The sequence below is a fragment of the Scomber japonicus genome, chromosome 17 (assembly GCF_027409825.1).
Source record: "Scomber japonicus isolate fScoJap1 chromosome 17, fScoJap1.pri, whole genome shotgun sequence".
In the NCBI taxonomy this organism is placed as follows: Eukaryota; Metazoa; Chordata; class Actinopteri; order Scombriformes; family Scombridae; genus Scomber; species Scomber japonicus.
In genome coordinates this window covers 470,519-483,347 of record NC_070594.1, presented here as the reverse complement: position 1 = coordinate 483,347, position 12,829 = coordinate 470,519, and the positions used below count along the sequence as shown (strand labels likewise).

The following is a 12,829-nucleotide window of genomic DNA, read 5'->3' as shown; positions in this document are numbered from 1 at the left end:
CTCATTAATAAATCACACTTGAATGTCTCATGTTTTTCTTCGTTCATCACAAATCAATTAAAAATGTGAAACGTCGTCTGATTCAGCACCTGAACGCCTCGTCAGTCTCTTCTTCTGTTCTCCATATTCTGAACCTGAGAAGTGTAAACAGGAAGTACTTCTTGCCCCCAACGGTCGCCATCTTGGCTCGGTGATGCTGAAACATCAAAGCAGTTTGATTCGTTCTAGTTTAGAAACAGAAAAACAGATTTAACGCTAAGAAACAGGAAGTTACCTCGACTGTCACACTGTTGATGAGTGGGGCGGCCATCTTGGATCTGTTGTTATGGAGGGGGGGCGGCCATCTTGGATCTGTTATTATGGGGGGGGGGGGGGGTTAGGCAGCAAGTGAACAGTCAGTTTCAATAAGTATCAAATGTTCACACAGCTGATCAGCAGACTGGTTCTGTTAAACATGGAGGTCTGAAGGCAAGTAGTCTGGATCAGGATCAGGGTCAGGGTCTGGATCAGGATCAGGGTCAGGGTCTGGATCTGGATCAGGGTCAGGGTCTGGATCTGGATATGGATCAGGGTCAGGGTCTGGATCAGGCCTCAGCAGTCGATGCGTCCTGGATGAACCTGCAGGGCCGACACCTCGGCGACGGTGGGGACGTTGATGTTTGGGTCGTCGTCGTCGCCTTGGTAACACTTCCCCAAACTCTTGATGATGTTGAAGTTGGAGCGAGCCGTCTCTGCCAGACTGTTCTCCAGAATCCAGCCGTCAGACTCCGAGTCCGGATCCCCCAGCCGCAGCACGTTCTCCATGGCGGTCTGCAGGTACCGGACCCCCGTCAGGACCAGCAGCTGAAACACAGTCACACTGATCAGCTTCATCTGAAGGTTCATAAACCAACTCACGGTCGTGTCTTCAGTACCTCAAACAGCCAGATGAGCAGCACGGTGAGCCCGATGGACTGCATGAGTCCGGTGTAGTGGTCCAGCAGCGCCTGGCGGCAGCCCCCCCCCCAAAGGTTCAGCTGCTGACTCTGCCGGTCGTAGTTAAAGTGTGCAGAGCTGTTAGAGACCTGCTGCTGGATGCAGGGCCGCGGGGACAGAGTGCTGCAGCAGCTGAACGGGACCCCGTCCATCAGGTACTGACCCCTCACATTACTCCTCAACCTGCTGTTAGAGAGGCGGGGTTAGAGGGGGTTAGTGGGGGTTGGAGTGGGGTTAGAGAGGGGTTAGAGGGGTTAGTGGGGGTTGTGGGGGTTAGTGGTGGTTAGAGGGGTTAGTGGGGGTTGTGGGGGTTAGAGAGGGGTTAGAGGGGTTAGTGGGGGTTGGAGGGGAGTTAGTGGGGGTTGGAGGGGGGTTAGTGGGGGTTGGAGGGGGGTTAGTGGGGGTTGGAGGGGGTTGGAGGTTGGAGGGGCGTTAGAGGGGGGTTAGGGTTAGGACATAGTACTATAGCAGCCATCCATCAGGTACTGATGCATACATACATGAATATAATCACAGCACAATCAGTAGTTAATGTGTTTGGTATCAAAGCTTCTTGGTAATAAATGTTTAATAAATGCTTGTACCCGCGATCTTGTTCTTTGGGTCACAACCCAAAGCTCATGACCAGAGGTGAGGGTAGGAACCAAGATCGACCGTGTCCCTTGGGACACGGTTGAATGCCTTCTCCAAGTCCACAAAACACATGTGGACTGGTTGGGCCCCATGCACCCTCAAGGATCCTGCAGAGGGTGTAGAGCTGGTCCACAGTTCCACGGCCCGGACGAAAACCACACTGCTCCTCCTGAATCCGAGGTTCGACTATCCGACGGACCCTCCTCTCCAGCACCCCCGAATAGACCTTACCAGGGAGGCTGAGGAGTGTGATCCCCCTATAGTTGGAACACACCCTCCGGTCCCCCTTCTTAAAAAGAGGGACCACCACCCCAGTCTGCCAATCCAGAGGCACTGCCCCCGATGTCCACGCGATGCTGCAGAGTCGTGTCAACCATGACAGCCCCACAACATCCAGGGCCTTGAGGCATTCGGGGCGGATCTCATCCACCCCCGGGGCCCTGCCACCGAGGAGCTTTTTAACCACCTCGGCGACCTCCACCCCAGAGATAGGAGAGCCCACACCCGAGTCCCCAGGCCCTGCTTCCTTACTGGAAGGCGTGTCGGTGGGATTGAGGAGGTCTTCAAAGTATTCCTTCCACCGATCCACAACGTCCCGAGTCGAGGTCAGCAGCACACCGTCCCCACCGTACACAGTGTTGACGGCGCACTGCTTCCCCCTCCTGAGACGCCGGATGGTGGTCCAGAACCTCTTCGAAGCCGTCCGGAAGTCGTTCTCCATGGCCTCACCGAACTCCTCCCATGTCCGGGTTTTTGCCTCAGCGACCGCCCTAGCTGCGCTCCGCTTGGTCTGCCGGTACCTGTCTGCTGCCTCCGGAGTCCTACAGGCCAATAAGGTCCTATAGGACTCCTTCTTCAGCTTGACGGCATCCCTCACCGCCGGTGTACACCAGCGGGTTCGGGGATTGCCGCCCCGACAGGCACCGACCACCTTGCGGCCACAGCTCCGGTCGGCCGCCTTAACAATGGAGGCACGGAACATGGCCCACTCGGACTCAATGTCCCCCTCCTCCCCCGGTACACGGTCGAAGCTCTCCCGGAGGTGTGAGTTGAAACTCTCTCTGACAGGAGACTCTGCCAGACGTTCCCAGCAGACCCTCACAATACGTTTGGGTCTGCCAGGTCTGACCGGCATCCTCCCCCCCCCCATCGGAGCCAACTCACCACCAGGTGGTGATCAGTTGACAGCTCCGCCCCTCTCTTCACCCGAGTGTCCAAGACATGCGGCCGCAAGTCCGACGACACGACTACAAAGTCAATCATGGAACTGCGGCCTAGGGTGTCCTGGTGCCAAGTGCACATATGGACCCCCCCCCCCCTGTGTGTTCGTTATGGACAACCTGTGATGAGCACAGAAGTCCAATAACAGAACACCGCTCGGGTTCAGATGGGGGGGGGGCGTTCCTCCCAATCTCACCCCTCCAGGTCTCACTGTCACTACCAACATGGGCTTTGAAGTGGAGCACTCTCCAGCCCCCCCTCCAAGGAGTCCAAGAAGGGTGGATACTCTGAGCTGCTGTTTGGACCATAGGCACAAACAGCAGCCAGGATCCGTCCCCCCACCCGAAGGCGGAGGGAAGCTACCCTTTCATCCACTTGGGTATCTGGTTGATCCTTGAAAAACATCTTATTCTGCTGTTGGCTTGTTTTGAGCTTCTGGTTCCTCCAGGCGTTGCCAATCAGGAACCAATCAGGCAGTGTATCAGCCATCTCTGCAGGCAGGTTAAAATTAATACCTTGACCTTTGACCCCTCTAACCAGGTTTAACTGCCCCCCCACACACACGTCTACAGGTGTGTGGAGTGTATCTTCACCTCCTTCTATAGATTTATTGATTATTATTAATTGTTAGCTGCAGTGTAAACCAGTAGAACCAGTAGAACTTACTCCAGCACGGTGCTGCTGCTCATGTCCAGGTAGCGGTTGCTGATCCACTGGACCTGGAACCAGTCCCTAAAGCCGCTGTTCCCGCAGCACTGGAACTGGATCTGCAGCAGGTCCAGAGTCGTCTTCAGGTAGCAGCGTCCAGGTGTGTCCGTGTCTTTGTAGTAGCGCATGGCGCTGCGCAGACCCAGGAACAGCGACTCCTCCAGCTGGCTGTGCACGCTGTAGCACATGAGCGCCCCCGCCAGGACGCAGGAAGTGAAGCAGAAGGTGCAGACCACGTACGGCATCATCACCAGCTTCCAGCGCAGGAACTTGTTGCAGTCGGCGCAGTCCAGGCAGATCTTCCCGCCCAGGAAGTTGATGCAGCAAGCCGCCAGGCCGGTGGCGATCAGCATGTGAGGCACGTACAACACGCCCTGCTCTGACATCACTTCCTGCCATTTCTGAAGCTCCACCCTGAGGAACAGGCCCAGGCAGAGCAGGATGGAGCCCGTTACCACGGAGACCCAGTTCAGTAGGCACAGGACCTCCGCCAGCTTCTCCCGCTCTCGCTTGGTGAACGTCACCTTACCGACCGCCATGTCCGTCCTCTGGGCGTCACGTCCACGTCCACGCCGCCGGCATGCTCACGCTGTCCTCTATTGTCCCACAGGAGACAGGCTGTCCCACAGGAGACACGCTGTCCTCTAGTGTCCCCAGGAGACACGCTGTCCTCTAGTGTCCCACAGGAGACAGGCTGTCCTCTAGTGTCCCACAGGAGACATGCTGTCCCACAGGAGACACGCTGTCCTCTAGTGTCCCACAGGAGACAGGCTGTCCTCTAGCGTTCCACAGGAGACAAGCTGTCCTCTAGTGTCCCACAGGAGACACGCTGTCCTCTAGTGTCCCACAGGAGACAAGCTGTACTTAGTGTCCCACAGGAGACACGCTGTCCCACAGGAGACACGCTGTCCACTAGTGTCCACAGGAGACACGCTGTACTCTAGTGTCCACAGGAGACAGGCTGTCCTCTAGTGTCCCACAGGAGACAAGCTGTCCCACAGGACACAGGCTGTCCTCTAGTGTCCACAGGAGACACGCTGTCCACTAGTGTCCACAGGAGACACGCTGTACTCTAGTGTCCACAGGAGACAAGCTGTCCTCTAGTGTCCCACAGGAGACAGGCTGTCCCACAGGACACAAGCTGTCCTCTAGTGTCCTCAGCAGACAGGCTGTCCTCTAGTGTCCCACAGGAGACAAGCTGTCCTCTAGGGTCCTCAGGAGACAGGCTGTCCTCTAGTGTCCCACAGGAGACAGGCTGTCCTCTAGTGTCCTCAGGAGACAGGCTGTCCTCTAGTGTCCTCAGCAGACAGGCTGTCCTCTAGTGTCCCACAGGAGACAGGCTGTCCTCTAGTGTCCTCAGGAGACAGGCTCTCCTCTAGTGTCCTCAGCAGACAGGCTGTCCTCTAGTGTCCCACAGGAGACAGGCTGTCCTCTTGTGTCCCCCAGGAGACAGGCTGTCCTCTTGTGTCCCCCAGGAGACAGGCTGTCCTCTAGTGTCCCACAGGAGACAGGCTGTCCTTTAGTGTCCCACAGGAGACAGGCTGTCCTCTAGTGTCCTCAGGAGACAGGCTGTCCTCTAGTGTCCCCAGGAGACACGCTGTCCTCTAGTATCCACAGGAGACAAGCTGTACTTAGTATCCACAGGAGACAGGCTGTCCTCTAGTATCCACAGGAGACAGGCTGTCCTCTAGTGTCCACAGGAGACAGGCTGTCCTCTAGTGTCCCCCAGGAGACAGGCTGTCCTCTAGCAGCTGAATAAAGTAAAGCAGCACTGACCTGAGATCACGGAGCTCTGCAGACGCTTTTGTCCCGTTGTCTTAAAGCTGTCAATCATCTACCAGCCGCAGCTCGTCTGCTGTCTGTCCAGCTGCCCTTCATCATCATCATCTTCATCTTCATCATCTTCATCATCATCATCATCATCATTATAATCATCATCATCAGTTTCGGTTGTGGAGTGAACAACGAAGCTCCTGCAGTTTGGAGGCGAGTGCTGTTCTCTAACCTGTAATCCACTTACAGCTAATCTGGTCTGTAATCAGCTGAGAGACAACATTCACCAGCTGGTCCACCAGAGACGTGTGAGTGTCCACCAGAGACGTGTGAGTGTCCAGCAGGGACGTGTGAGTGTCCATCAGAGACGTGTGAGTGTCCACCAGAGCAGAGACGTGTGAGTGTCCACCAGAGACGTGTGAGTGTCCATCAGAGCAGAGACGTGTGAGTGTCCATCAGAGCAGAGACGTGTGAGTGTCCATCAGAGCAGAGACGTGTGAGTGTCCACCAGAGACGTGTGAGTGTCCACCAGAGACGTGTGAGTGTCCATCAGAGCAGAGACGTGTGAGTGTCCATCAGAGCAGAGACGTGTGAGTGTCCACCGGAGACGTGTGAGTGTCCATCAGAGCAGAGACGTGTGAGTGTCCAGCAGGGACGTGTGAATGTCCAGCAGGGACGTGTGAGTGTCCATCAGAGCAGAGACGTGTGAGTGTCCATCAGAGACGTGTGAGTGTCCAGCAGGGACGTGTGAGTGTCCATCAGAGCAGAGACGTGTGAGTGTCCATCAGAGACGTGTGTGTGTCCATCAGAGACGTGTGAGTGTCCATCAGAGCAGAGACGTGTGAGTGTCCATCAGAGCAGAGACGTGTGAGTGTCCATCAGAGACGTGTGAGTGTCCATCAGAGACGTGTGAGTGTCCACCAGAGACGTGTGAGTGTCCATCAGAGACGTGTGAGTGTCCACCAGAGACGTGTGAGTGTCCACCAGAGCAGGGACGTGTGAGTGTCCATCAGAGACGTGTGAGTGTCCATCAGAGACGTGTGAGTGTCCACCAGAGACGTGTGAGTGTCCATCAGAGCAGGGACGTGTGAGTGTCCATCAGAGCAGGGACGTGTGAGTGTCTATCAGAGACGTGTGAGTGTCCACCAGAGCAGAGACGTGTGAGTGTCCACCAGAGCAGAGACGTGTGAGTGTCCACCAGAGACGTGTGAGTGTCCATCAGAGACGTGTGAGTGTCCATCAGAGCAGAGACGTGTGAGTGTCCATCAGAGCAGAGACGTGTGAGTGTCCACCAGAGACGTGTGAGTGTCCATCAGAGACGTGTGAGTGTCCATCAGAGCAGAGACGTGTGAGTGTCCATCAGAGACGTGTGTGTGTCAATCAGAGACGTGTGAGTGTCCACCAGAGCAGAGACGTGTGAGTGTCCATCAGAGCAGAGACGTGTGAGTGTCCATCAGAGCAGAGACGTGTGAGTGTCCATCAGAGCAGAGACGTGTGAGTGTCCACCAGAGACGTGTGAGTGTCCATCAGAGCAGAGACGTGTGAGTGTCCATCAGAGCAGAGACGTGTTAGTGTCCACCAGAGACGTGTGAGTGTCCACCAGAGACGTGTGAGTGTCCACCAGAGACGTGTGAGTGTCCATCAGAGACGTGTTAGTGTCCACCAGAGACGTGTGAGTGTCCATCAGAGCAGAGACGTGTGAGTGTCCATCAGAGACGTGTGAGTGTCCACCAGAGACGAGACGTGTGAGTGTCCATCAGAGACGTGTGAGTGTCCATCAGAGCAGAGACGTGTGAGTGTCCACCAGAGCAGAGACGTGTGAGTGTCCATCAGAGCAGAGACGTGTGAGTGTCCATCAGAGACGTGTGAGTGTCCATCAGAGACGTGTGAGTGTCCATCAGAGCAGGGACGTGTGAGTGTCCACCAGAGACGTGTGAGTGTCCACCAGAGCAGAGACGTGTGAGTGTCCATCAGAGACGTGTGAGTGTCCACCAGAGACGTGTGAGTGTCCATCAGAGACGTGTGAGTGTCCATCAGAGACGTGTGAGTGTCCACCAGAGACGTGTGAGTGTCCATCAGAGACGTGTGAGTGTCCATCAGAGCAGAGACGTGTGAGTGTCCACCAGAGACGTGTGAGTGTCCATCAGAGACGTGTGAGTGTCCACCAGAGACGTGTGAGTGTCCATCAGAGCAGAGACGTGTGAGTGTCCATCAGAGACGTGTGAGTGTCCATCAGAGACGTGTGAGTGTCCACCAGGGACGTGTGAGTGTCCACCAGAGACGTGTGAGTGTCCATCAGAGCAGGGACGTGTGAGTGTCCATCAGAGACGTGTGAGTGTCCACCAGAGACGTGTGAGTGTCCATCAGAGACGTGTGAGTGTCCATCAGAGCAGAGACGTGTGAGTGTCCATCAGAGCAGAGACGTGTGAGTGTCCACCAGAGACGTGTGAGTGTCCATCAGAGCAAAGACGTGTGAGTGTCCACCAGGGACGTGTGAGTGTCCACCAGAGACGTGTGAGTGTCCATCAGAGCAGAGACGTGTGAGTGTCCATCAGAGACGTGTGAGTGTCCATCAGAGACGTGTGAGTGTCCATCAGAGCAGAGACGTGTGAGTGTCCATCAGAGAAGAGACGTGTGAGTGTCCACCAGAGACGTGTGAGTGTCCATCAGAGACGTGTGAGTGTCCATCAGAGACGTGTGAGTGTCCATCAGAGCAGAGACGTGTGAGTGTCCATCAGAGACGTGTGAGTGTCCATCAGAGACGTGTGAGTGTCCATCAGAGCAGAGACGTGTGAGTGTCCACCAGAGACGTGTGAGTGTCCATCAGAGACGTGTGAGTGTCCACCAGAGACGTGTGAGTGTCCACCAGAGACGTGTGAGTGTCCATCAGAGCAGAGACGTGTGAGTGTCCATCAGAGACGTGTGAGTGTCCACCAGAGACGTGTGAGTGTCCACCAGAGACGTGTGAGTGTCCATCAGAGACGTGTGAGTGTCCATCAGAGCAGAGACGTGTGAGTGTCCACCAGAGACGTGTGAGTGTCCATCAGAGACGTGTGAGTGTCCACCAGAGCAGAGACGTGTGAGTGTCCATCAGAGACGTGTGAGTGTCCATCAGAGCAGAGACGTGTGAGTGTCCATCAGAGCAGAGACGTGTTAGTGTCCACCAGAGACGTGTGAGTGTCCACCAGAGACGTGTGAGTGTCCACCAGAGACGTGTGAGTGTCCATCAGAGACGTGTTAGTGTCCACCAGAGACGTGTGAGTGTCCATCAGAGCAGAGACGTGTGAGTGTCCATCAGAGACGTGTGAGTGTCCACCAGAGACGAGACGTGTGAGTGTCCATCAGAGACGTGTGAGTGTCCATCAGAGCAGAGACGTGTGAGTGTCCACCAGAGCAGAGACGTGTGAGTGTCCATCAGAGCAGAGACGTGTGAGTGTCCATCAGAGACGTGTGAGTGTCCATCAGAGACGTGTGAGTGTCCATCAGAGCAGGGACGTGTGAGTGTCCACCAGAGACGTGTGAGTGTCCACCAGAGCAGAGACGTGTGAGTGTCCATCAGAGACGTGTGAGTGTCCACCAGAGACGTGTGAGTGTCCATCAGAGACGTGTGAGTGTCCATCAGAGACGTGTGAGTGTCCACCAGAGACGTGTGAGTGTCCATCAGAGACGTGTGAGTGTCCATCAGAGCAGAGACGTGTGAGTGTCCACCAGAGACGTGTGAGTGTCCATCAGAGACGTGTGAGTGTCCACCAGAGACGTGTGAGTGTCCATCAGAGCAGAGACGTGTGAGTGTCCATCAGAGACGTGTGAGTGTCCATCAGAGACGTGTGAGTGTCCACCAGGGACGTGTGAGTGTCCACCAGAGACGTGTGAGTGTCCATCAGAGCAGGGACGTGTGAGTGTCCATCAGAGACGTGTGAGTGTCCACCAGAGACGTGTGAGTGTCCATCAGAGACGTGTGAGTGTCCATCAGAGCAGAGACGTGTGAGTGTCCATCAGAGCAGAGACGTGTGAGTGTCCACCAGAGACGTGTGAGTGTCCATCAGAGCAAAGACGTGTGAGTGTCCACCAGGGACGTGTGAGTGTCCACCAGAGACGTGTGAGTGTCCATCAGAGCAGAGACGTGTGAGTGTCCATCAGAGACGTGTGAGTGTCCATCAGAGACGTGTGAGTGTCCATCAGAGCAGAGACGTGTGAGTGTCCATCAGAGAAGAGACGTGTGAGTGTCCACCAGAGACGTGTGAGTGTCCATCAGAGACGTGTGAGTGTCCATCAGAGACGTGTGAGTGTCCATCAGAGCAGAGACGTGTGAGTGTCCATCAGAGACGTGTGAGTGTCCATCAGAGACGTGTGAGTGTCCATCAGAGCAGAGACGTGTGAGTGTCCACCAGAGACGTGTGAGTGTCCATCAGAGACGTGTGAGTGTCCACCAGAGACGTGTGAGTGTCCACCAGAGACGTGTGAGTGTCCATCAGAGCAGAGACGTGTGAGTGTCCATCAGAGACGTGTGAGTGTCCACCAGAGACGTGTGAGTGTCCACCAGAGACGTGTGAGTGTCCATCAGAGACGTGTGAGTGTCCATCAGAGCAGAGACGTGTGAGTGTCCACCAGAGACGTGTGAGTGTCCATCAGAGACGTGTGAGTGTCCACCAGAGCAGAGACGTGTGAGTGTCCATCAGAGACGTGTGAGTGTCCATCAGAGCAGAGACGTGTGAGTGTCCATCAGAGACGTGTGAGTGTCCATCAGAGACGTGTGAGTGTCCACCAGAGACGTGTGAGTGTCCATCAGAGACGTGTGAGTGTCCATCAGAGCAGAGACGTGTGAGTGTCCACCAGAGACGTGTGAGTGTCCATCAGAGCAGAGACGTGTGAGTGTCCATCAGAGACGTGTGAGTGTCCACCAGAGACGTGTGAGTGTCCATCAGAGACGTGTGAGTGTCCATCAGAGACGTGTGAGTGTCCATCAGAGACGTGTGAGTGTCCATCAGAGACGTTTTATTATCATGAATCATTTTGAACTACATGAACCTGAATCAGAGCTGCTGATTGACTGATTGATTGATCAGCTGCAGCTGTGAATGACGTCATACTCTGATTATTACAGCAGTAAACTGGTTATAATGTTAGGAAGCCCTCTAGTGGACAAGACTATGCATTACCCTCTATATACATTATATACATTATATACTTTATATACTTTATATACGCTATATATACTATATATACATTTTATACATTATATATATTATACACATTATATACACATTATATATATTATTTATATATAACATATATATTATATACATTATATATATATATTACATATATATAGTGTGTATATAATATATAATATTATATACATTATATACATATTATTATGTAATTAATCTATCTCTCTGTTGAGACTGTGATTGTTTGTGCTGATGACGTCAGAGTCAGGTGGGGAGGGGGGGTGTACCAGTCCGCTCCAGCTCCTGTCAATCAGAGCATGACGTCATGTATCCAGAGCGTTTCCGGTGCAGGAGGGCGGGGCCTCGTGCTCCTCAGGGATAGACAGACAGGTGAGTCAGGTCAGCACGCGGCAGCAGGAAGACACATCCGGCCTGGCTGTCAGACTTCAGAATAAAAGCATGGACACTCAACGTCCCCCCAAAAAAGAGCTTGATGGACCTCTGAGCCACGAGCAGAGCTGAGAGCAGCTGGTGTTTCATATTCATCATTATTATTATCATCATGTTTCATGTTTCATGTTTCAGAAGCAGGAAAAAGCTTTATGTTGATTTAAAGAAGTTATTTCTTTTATTTTAAAGATTTATTATTTCAGTGATTTTGTTTTTATATCTGATTCAAACTTATAATATGTATGGATGTACATACACATACGTATATATATATATGTTTTTAAAATAAATAAATATATAAATCAGCTGTATAAACTTCATATGTTAAAGAAGAATGATCAGAGGATTCATTGACTGAACAATGTGAATATTTAATAAAACATTTTATTTATAAAAACACTGATTTTACTTCTTTCATTTAAACTGAAGTCCGGAAACATTTGAGCACTTTGGTCAAAATAATAAAACAACAACATCATTCAGCGTTAAAACTTCTTATAAACTAATAAAGAACATTTACTGATGAAGATGAAGAGACAGTTTAATATCAGCTGATCGTAAACAATAATAATCACTATTTATTCTGCGGGGCTTTTATTCTGAAACCCCGCCCCCCCCGGACAGGAAGTGTATCCCGGTGTCTCGTGCTTGTTGTCGGTGATCCGGTCTGGTTTCAGCCATATTCCCTCCGCTCCTTCCAGCTGCACAAAAACTCCCAAAAAGCTCCGTGATCCTCCCGCAGCGCCCCGACGCTTCTACCGGAGGTCCGCCGGTACCGTGAACTCTCCCCGGAGCTCCCGGTTACCGGGCAGAGCAGCGACCGGGCGGCGGTCTGACCGGGAGGAAAGTCCAGATTTACTGGGATTAAAGCGGCGGAGGGCGGACCGGCGCGGGCCTGCAGGCGGTAACCGGCGGAGACACACCGAGACACCGGGACACCGGGACACCGAGACACCGAGACACTTGGATACCGAGACACCGGGACACCGGGACACTGGGACACCGACCTGACCCTCCGCCAGATGTAACGAGGCGGCTAGCAGGCTACAGGAAGCGGAGAGAGGACACTGTCCCCGGGAGAGAGGCGGTGACTGTCCCCGGGAGAGAGGAGCCTGTCCCCGGCCAGCATGTCGGCTCAGGCCCGCCTGAAGCGCCTGGAGGAGCTGCTGCTGGAGCAGAAGGTGGCGGGATGTCTGAGTGTGGAGACGCTGCTCGACCTGCTGCTCTGTCTGCACTCCGAGGTGTCCCACACGCCCCTGAGGAGGGAGAAGCACGTCCAGGACTTCCTGCAGTGGGGTAAGACCTCGACCCGGTCCGGGACCCGATAGAGGGCCTGGACCCGGGTGTGTTAGTCCATCAGTGTGGTCTGTCCCACTTTGTCCTGGTCTGTCCCACTTTGTCCTGGTCTGTCCCACTTTGTCCTGGTCTGACCCACTTTGTCCTGGTCTGTCCCACTCTGCACTGGTCTGTCCCACTTTGCACTGGTCTGTCCCACTTTGTCCCACTTTGTCCTGGTCTGACCCACTTTGTCCTGGTCTGTCCCACTTTGCACTGGTCTGACCCACTTTGTCCCACTTTGTCCTGGTCTGACCCACTTTGTCCTGGTCTGTCCCACTTTGTCCCACTTTGTCCCACTTTGTCCTGGTCTGTCCCACTTTGTCCCACTTTGTCCTGGTCTGTCCCACTTTGTCCCACTTTGTCCTGGTCTGACCCACTTTGTCCTGGTCTGTCCCACTCTGTCCTGGTCTGTCCCACTCTGTCCTGGTCTGTCCCACTCTGTCCTGGTCTGTCCCACTTTGTCCCACTTTGTCCTGGTCTGTCCCACTTTGTCCTAGATTGATTAGATTGACTAATATTAGTAACATTTCATTTTATATTAATATTAAAACTGTTTAAAC

General features: G+C 53.5%; 2 protein-coding genes across 2 annotated transcripts in view; one reads left to right on the top strand and one right to left on the bottom strand.

Moving 5' to 3' along the window:
* Positions 1–591: 591 nt before the first annotated feature.
* Positions 592–4,076, bottom strand: LOC128377440 (photoreceptor outer segment membrane glycoprotein 2-like). Its single transcript, XM_053337392.1, has 3 exons — positions 3,496–4,076; positions 915–1,161; positions 592–843 (listed from the first exon to the last, which is right to left on the bottom strand). Exons 1-3 carry the CDS (start codon positions 4,074–4,076, stop codon positions 592–594), a joined length of 1,080 nt encoding a protein of 359 aa, XP_053193367.1.
* A 7,539-nt stretch (positions 4,077–11,615) lies between these two features.
* The window catches only part of cdc42bpb (CDC42 binding protein kinase beta (DMPK-like)), a 54,706-nt gene continuing 53,492 nt past the window's right edge, over positions 11,616–12,829 (top strand). Inside the window, exon 1 of the mRNA XM_053337294.1 lies at positions 11,616–12,227. Within this exon, the coding sequence (XP_053193269.1) occupies positions 12,059–12,227 (169 nt within the window). The 5' untranslated portion in view covers positions 11,616–12,058. The remainder of the gene's footprint in view (positions 12,228–12,829) is intronic.